The sequence below is a fragment of the Myotis nattereri genome, assembly GCF_964212035.1.
Source record: "Myotis nattereri genome assembly, chromosome: Y".
NCBI classification, from domain to species: Eukaryota; Metazoa; Chordata; class Mammalia; order Chiroptera; family Vespertilionidae; genus Myotis; species Myotis nattereri.
The window spans coordinates 36,422,039-36,430,480 of record NC_138094.1 but is presented as its reverse complement, the minus strand read 5'-3'; the positions used below and the strand labels follow the sequence as shown (position 1 = coordinate 36,430,480).

The 8,442-nt window shown below is 43.2% G+C and overlaps 1 protein-coding gene across 1 annotated transcript; it reads left to right on the top strand.

Annotated features, from left to right (window-relative positions):
• Nucleotides 1-718: 718 nt before the first annotated feature.
• LOC308512438 (cyclin-Q-like) lies at nt 719-7,623 on the top strand (the record flags this gene model as incomplete). The annotated part of the gene is made up of 3 exons (XM_081082190.1): nt 719-723; nt 5,737-6,488; nt 7,598-7,623. The coding sequence occupies 3 exons, from the start codon at nt 719-721 to the stop codon at nt 7,621-7,623; spliced, it is 783 nt and encodes a 260-aa protein (XP_080938316.1).
• Nucleotides 7,624-8,442: the final 819 nt, after the last annotated feature.

Below are 8,442 nucleotides of genomic sequence, written 5' to 3'. Positions count from 1 at the left end.
CTAGTGTATTCCTTTCAGTTCATACACTTTTCCAGTTCCTGAATCTTTGCTGCAAAAGGTTGCTGCAGGGAAGGTAGGGAAAGGTGGGGTTAGAGAGATCAACTAAAGGACTTGAGGCATGCATATGAGCCTGACTAATGGACACTGACACCAGTGGGGGTGATGACATGAGGAGGAGGTAGGAGGGACAAATGGGGGATACGGACACATATGTAATACCTTAATCAATAAAGAAAAAATAGCCCTAGCTGGTTAGGCACTGTGGATAGATTATTGTTCTCCAGGCTGAAGGGTCCCAGGTTCAATTCCGGGCAAAGACACCTGTCTGGGTTGTGGGCTTGTTCCAAGGTGTGAGGCGTGCAGGTGGCAGAGAATCAATGATTCTCATGCATCATTGATGTTGCTATCTCTCTCCCTCTCCCTTTCTCACTGAAATCAATAAAAAATATTTCAAAAAATAAAAGAATAAAAAGATGAATAAAATAGAGCCAGAGTAAAAAATATATGTTTTAGAATATAATAAAAAGGAATCCTATCATTTTCAGATATTTAATAGTTCCTACAACTTTTGTGATAAAATAGGTTTGCACTGTTTTGGTAATATTATATTTAATTTTTTTTCCTTAACATATTAATGTTTATTGCATGTAACACTATATTATAAAAGACTAATATGCAAATTGTCCCTTCAAACAGGAGTTTGACCAGGAGATCCACCATGGGGTGGGACAGACTGGCAAGCAACGCGGGCTGCACCCTCCAGGTAGCCCCACACTGTTCTGTCCGCACCCCCCCCCCCTCCGCCCCCGCAATGATCGAGGACCCACCAGCCAGTAATCTACCCACAGCTCCTTCGCCTGGCCTTCATCTTCCCCCATCTGATCCCCAACTCGATCGGCGTGGGGCCAGCCAGCCAAACACCTGTATCCCCTCCCCCTGGACAACCTTCATCTTGCACAAACTCTGCAATAACACTTTAGAAAATTTCCCGTGAAATGTCACTCACCTAATTATCACAAATGGACACTAAGTCTTTGAAATTGGGAAAACTAGTTAATATGAAACCAACTTTTCCTGCTACAGATATATTGAAATGAATACACTTTCCTTTCATAGTCAGTCAAATAAGTAAATAGTTAAATTAATTAAAAGACAACTCCCTGAAAATAGCTCATCAACATTTTTATTCATGTTTTACATACCTCATGTACAAGAAAGAAGACAGAAAGACCAATAAAATTGGTGAATCATTGGTTTGTAGCCTTCTTCTGAGTCAGAGACCCCTTGGTGAATCTATTTAATACCATAGACATTTCTCTTATGTAGTTTCCAAATGGAAAGTTTTCTACATCAAACGTAGGTACAAGATCGTCTTATCAAATTAATAATAAAGATTATTATTTTACACAGTACAGGGTTGCACATTCCTATACTCAAAACTAGTATTTCAAATACAATTCTAAATAATGAAGTGTGTGTCCTTGATGTTTATATAGTTAGACTAACTTTTATTTCAGTGGGATTTTTCCAAGGTGAACTGATGTCCTTTTTCCAGACGAAAGAAGGGTACATTCAGAACAAATTCTTAGTAGTTCAATAAGAATGAATCTTCACTTTAAACCTACATGACTTCCTGTTCCCAAAGTGTCACATTCTAACATAAGATCAATAGAATTGAGTTCTTCAGAGAACAGTTGAAGTGACTACAGGCAAACTGTAATGCTAAAATAGACTGAATTTAGGTTGAGGTTTAAATCGTATCCCTGTAAGGTCATTAGGAGTGTTTCACACATTACATATTGCATTCATTATTAGAAGTGCTATACCTCTTTAGCAATTACAAATCATATTGATCATCAGTATACATTCTCAATCTAATGAACGGTATCCTTTCTTTTGCTTTGAATGATATGAATGAAATTGAGGTGTATCTCTTCATTCAATGTTACTGTTTTCACATAATTAAAGGTTTCATGCTCATATTATTTTTTAATTTTTTAAAAACATTTGAGTTACAGACAGTAACTTTATGAATTTAAAGTTATTGAATTTATGGAAGTTAATATGATCACATAGGCACTCTGTATTGAATTTATGGAAGTTAATATGATCACATAGGCTTCAGGTACACAAGTCTATGATACCTCATTTGCATATTGCATTATGTGTTTACCTAAGTCAGGTAAAAACCATGGAATTGGGCAGGAAAGTTTGCCACACCTCTGAGCCCAGAAAGGATATAAGCACCCCTATGTTCATAGCAGCACAATTCACCATAGCTAAGATCTGGAAACAGCCGAAGTGCCCATCAGCAGATGAATGGGTTAGAAAACAGTGGTACATCTACACGATGGAATACTATGCTGTTGTAAAAATGAAGGAATTCTTGCCATTTGAAGCAGCATGGATGGAACTGGAGAGCATTATGCTAAGTGAAATAAGCCAGTCAATGAAGGAAAAATACCACATGATCTCACTCATTTATGGATAATAAAGACCATTATAAACTTATGAACAAAAATAGATACAGAGGCAGAGCAGCTTCGAACAGACTGTCAAACTACAGCGGGAAGGCCGGGGAGGGTTGGGGGGCAGGCGGGGAGAGTAAGAGATCACCCGAAAGACTTGTATGCATGCATATAAGCATAACCCATGGACATAAGGCACTGGGAGTTAGGGGAGGCCAGGGGATTGTCAGGGCGGGGAAGAAAAAGGAGACATATGTAATACCCTTTGTAATACTTTAAGCAATAAAACAATTTAGAAAAGAGAGAAAAAAGAAATCTCAAAGTAAAGGTCATAAAAAAGAGATAAGACCGATTGCTATGATGTGCTCTGACACCCAGGGAGTAGACTCTCAATGCAAGAGCTGCCCTTGGGGATCAGTGAGCTCCCAGAGGGCAGCGCCATTCAGCTGGATCCTGTGCTGACGACTGGCAAGGGGAGCAGCAGTGGCAGGAATCTCTCCCACCTCCACAGAGGCGCTAAGCATGTTTGGCAACTGGGATTAAGCCTAAGCCATCATTCGGACATCCCCTGAGGTCTCCCAGGCTGCCAGAGGGTGAGGGATTCCGTCAAGTGTACAAAGTTCATTCACTGGGCCTCTTATATTGCTAATAAACTACAATAAGATATAACAAAATTCAAATACTTGGAGGCTAAGTAGTCTTTTATTAAATAAATGGAGGCCCAGGGTATGAATTCCTGTATGGAAGCAGTCTGGTCGGCCTCCCCAGATGGGGGCACATGGGGCCAGGCCTGCAGTGGTTAGTGGCCATTGGTGGTTAACCAGAAGGCCATGCCTCCAATCATGGCGTTAGCGCATATAGGGGGTATGGCTGACCAGGGGAAAGGCTGTGAGTGGTTTGCTTATCAGTCCTGCCCCGAATGGGGGATTGCGGGCAGATGGGAAGCAAGCCTGGTCAGGGATATGGCCGATTGGGGCCCAGATAAGGCTGGTTGGCTGCCGCAATGCAAGTCATAGCCAACAGCTATTCTGGACATTCTGCCATTCCCGTCACAGGGCTTTTATGTACAAAGATAGATAACTGGGTAACCGAAGAGATTAAAGAAGAAATTAAAATCATCCTGGAAGTAAATGAAAATTAAAAATAAAAGTCCAAAATCTATGGGACACACTGAAAGTAATCCTTAGAGGGAACTTCATAGCATTACAGGCCTAACTCAAAGAACAAGAAAAACAGTTAACAAATTATCTAACCCCCACAACTTAAAAAGTTAGAGAGAGCAACAAGCAAAGCCCAAACTCAGCAGCAGGAAGGAAATAATGAAGATCACAGCAGAAATAAATGACATAGAGACCAAAAACCGCACAAAAGATTAATAAAGACATGAGCTATTTGTTTGAAAGGATAAAACAGATTGACTAAGCTCTAGCTAGGCTCACCAACAGGACCCCAGTAAACAAAATCAGAAATGAAAGAGCAAAATAGCAAAAGACCCCACAGATATAAAAAGGATTGTAAATAAATACTATGGACAACTCTACTCCAACAAACTGATCAACCCTGAAGAAATGGACATATTCCTAGAAAAATACAATCTTCCTAAACTCAGTTAGGAAGAATAAAACATAGGACTAGGACAATAACTACTCAGGAAATTCAAGCAGTCACAAAAATAACTTGCAGCAAACAAAAGCCTGGGCGAGACGGCTTCACAGGGAGTTTTACCAAGTGTTCAAAGAAAAACTAATACCTTCTTCCTCAGACTATTGCATAAAATTCAAAGGAAGTACCATTTCAAATGGTTTCTATGAAGCCAGCATTACTCTAATCCGAAAACCAGATAGAGAAAATACAAAGATAGTAAAATGCAGGCCAATATATCTCTGATGACCATAGATGTTGCAATCCTCAACAAAACTCTAACAAATCCAATGCAACATTACATTGAAATGAGCATATACCATGCCAAAGCGGATATATTCTGGGGAAGTAGGATGAGTCAACATCCAGAAATCAATAAGTGTGATGCATCACATAAACAAATTGTCAGAGATTCATATCAATTGGTGCAGGAAAAGCACTTGACAAAATCCAACACTCAATTTTGATAAAAACTCTAAGCAAACTGGGCATAGAGGGATCATACCTCAACATTATAAAAGCCTTATGTGACAAAACTACAGACAACATCATACCAATGGGCAAAAACAATTACTCTAAGAAGAGGAACAAGACAGGGATGCCCACTCTCACCACTTCTGTTTGGCAGAGTACTGGTAGTGCTAGGCAATGTGATCAGGCAAGAAGAAGTCAAACAAGGCATGCTAAGTGGAAAAGCAAAAGTAAAACTGTCAAAATTCTCAGATGGTATTGTGCTGTCCATAGAAATACCTAAAGATTCCATCAAAAAAACTATGAGATTTAATAAATGAATTTGGCAATGTAGCAGGGTACAAAATTAACACCCAGAATTCTATGGCTTTTTGATACACGGATAATGAACTCAGAAAGAGAAACTAAAAAAAAAAAAAAAAAAAAAAAAATGTCATTTGCCAGTGCAACAAAAAATTAAGAAGACTAGGAATAAACTTAACTAAGCAGGCAAAAACCTGTTCTTGGAAAACTCCAGGAAATTGAACAAAGTGATAGAGGAAGACTAAAGCAAATAGAAGAACATACCATATTCATGGTTTGGTACAATCAACATCAATAAAATGTTCATAGTCCCCAAAACAATGTACAGTTTTAATGTATTCCCCCTTAAAATATCAATGGCGTATCTCACAGACCTAGAAGAAAGTTTCCAAAAATTCGTATGGATTTAAAAAAAGACCCCAAAGAGTTACAGGAATCTGGACAAAGAAGAACAAGGTTGGAGGGATCACAATACCAGATATCAAGCTGTATTACAAAGCCACCATTCTCAAAACTGCCTGTTACTGGCACTAAACAAGACATAAAGACCAATGGGACAGAACAGAGAACATAGAAGTCAACCCTAACCATTATGCTCAATTAATATTTGACAAAGGAGGCAAAAACATAGAATGCAGTCTTACAGTCTCTTCAATAATTGGTGTTGGAACCTGGATGGCAGTCAGGCCTAGGCAGGTCGGGGTAGGTGGGGCCGCGGGGTGGGGTGGGGCGGGGTGGGGCTGGGCAGCTGCGCACTGGGATAGAACTCTGCTGACACAGGCACTGCACTGGAGACTCTTGCCCTTCCCTCGGTGTCTGGGGCCTCTGGGCAGGGCCCCATGGAGGACCTTAGCCAGGCCAGCTGCAGAGAGGAGGACGCGGCGCCAGGCGCCAAGGGGTGGCCCGAACCCCCGGCCCGGGTGCAATTCCGCGTGACAAGGTTCATCATGGAGGCAGGTGTCAAGCTAGGGATGCAGTCCATTCCCCTCGCCATCGCCTGTGCCATTTATCATAAGTTCTTCTGCGAGATCAACCTGGACGCCTATGACCCCTACTTGGTCGCCATGTCTGCCCTTTACTTGGCTGGCAAAGTGGAAGAACAGCCCCTGCGAACCCGTGACATCATCAACGTGTCCAACAGGTACTTCCACCCGGGCAGCGAGCCCTTGGAAATGGACTCCCTATTGTGCGTGATCCGGGACAGCATTGTGCAGTGCGAGCTCCTTGTGCTGCGGGTACTGCGCTTCCAAGTCTCCTTTCAGCACCCACACAGGTACCTGCTCCACTACCTGATTTCTCTCAAGAACTGGCTGAATCCTTACAGCTGGCAACGGACCCCCATCTCCGTCACTGCCTGGGCCCTGCTGCGGGACAGCTACCGCGGGGGGCTGTGCTTCCGGTTCCAGGCTCAGCACATAGCGGTGGCGGTGCTCCACCTGGCCCTGCAGGTCTATGGGGTCCAGGTGCCCGCCGAGGCCATGGCCAAGAAGCCATGGTGGCAGGTGTTTAGTGGCGACCTTACCAAGCCAATCATTGATAACATTGTGTCTGATCTCACTCGCATTTATACCATGGACACAGAGATCCCCAAAGGTCCTGGCCCAGGTCTGCCCAAAGAAAAGCCTGGGACGCTCAGCTGCCAGGGGAGGGTGCCACCACATCGCCATGACGGCCGGTCCCAGAGCACTGGGTGGGAGGACTGGTTTTGTGCTGCTGGAAACAGGCCTGTGAAGGCGTTGACATGCTGCCACTTTGATTCTCAGGCTTTGACTGTGCCTGGCAGCCATGGTCCAGATGGTGATGGGCGCTGCACCTACCGTGGGCAGGAGCAGGCTGCGGGCAGCTCTGAGGCCTCCAGGTCTGCTTTTGTCCTTTGAAAGGACACAGACTACAGCAGAGGTTTGGGATCAGTGGAAGGAAAATCAAAGAACGGATGGGACTGTGCCCCAGGGGATTTTTTTAAAGGCAAGATTTAGAGAAAGTATGACTCAAATAACATAGAGGACATTTTATTTTGTTTCATTAAAGATATTACAAAGCCAAAATAAAAACATAATAATTATTGGTGTTGGACTTTTAGCACAGATACATGCAAAAAAGTTAATCTAGACCACCGACTTACACCATACACAAGTATAAACTAGGAATGAATAAAGGATTTAAACGTAAGTGGGTAACCATGAAAATCTTAGAAGAAGACAAAATATCAGGAATCTGTCTCAGCAATACCTTTACTGATACAGCTCCTAGAGCAATGGAAACTGAGGAGAAATGAAACAAATGGGATGATGTCAAATTAAAACACTTCTGCAGAGAAGGAGAAGCCAACAAATACAAGAACAACAACAACAACAAAACAAGGAAGTCCACTGCCTGGGAGAAGATATTTTCCAATGTTATGTCTGATAAGGACCTATTCTCCAAAATTCATACTGAACTCATCCAATTAAACAAAAGGAAGATCAACATCCCAGTAAAAAACTGGGCACCACCAGTACGAAGGCCCCCTCTGACTTATGGTGGTCCAGTCCCTGTGATGATTATTACAGCCACAGAGGAGATGGGTATGATGGGGGCACGGCAATTACTGCAACAGCCAATGGGACACCCCTGTAAGAGGTCCTGAGTGTAGTGCAGGCGGCAATTACAGGATACACCATGTATGCAAGAGAGAGTGAATCATGCAGTACAGTGGCTCACCTTATTGGGCTCAGGGAGTCAGGAGGGGAAGCCGCTGTGACAGAAGAATTAGACACTGAAATTGAAAATGATAAGGTACCGACAAAGTTTTATTGTAAAGAATTTGGCTTCTGTTATTTAAGAATGACTAAAAGGAAATGGTAGGTTTGGGGGAAGCATCAAGAATTGTTTGGAAAACCAAGATGGTGGCATATGTTAACACTGGAGATTGCTTCCTTGAACAACCACTTCAAAAAACAACTAAAAGATGGAACGGACATCATCCAGTACCACTGGAATTCTGGCTGAGTGGAAATTCTACAACTAGGAGGAAAGAGAATATCATATCCGGACTCAGAGGAGGTGCGGTGCTGTAGTGAAATACTGAGGTGCGGAGTGCACGCAGAGTGGGCTGGAGTCAGAGGGTGCGGTTGTTGGTTTCAATCGGGAGGGAGTTTCAGACTCTGAGCTCCAGATCCGGGCGAGTCTCTAGGGACCCAGACTCAAACGGGAGAAGTGAGACTGTCTGGCTTTGGTCGGAACTCTAAGGCAGAGCCCCTAGGGATGGAACTGAGAGCAGCCATAACTGCTTGCTCTGACCCACCCTGTAGATCCCCGGGGACCTGCCCCACCCAAGCCCTGCACAGAGGCATTTGCTGGATAGCCTCAGGCAAACGTTAGATTAGCACCGCCCTAGAGATCCATCACAGAAGCTCTCCCACTGCCAACAAAGCGGACTCTCATAGCCAGTTAGCCTAGAGGTCAAATCAACCCTGGTATTGCCAACAACAATCAAGACTTAACTACAACAAGACTGCGCACAAAGACCACTAGGGGGTGCACCAAGAAAGCATAAAAAATGCGGAGACAAAGAAACAGG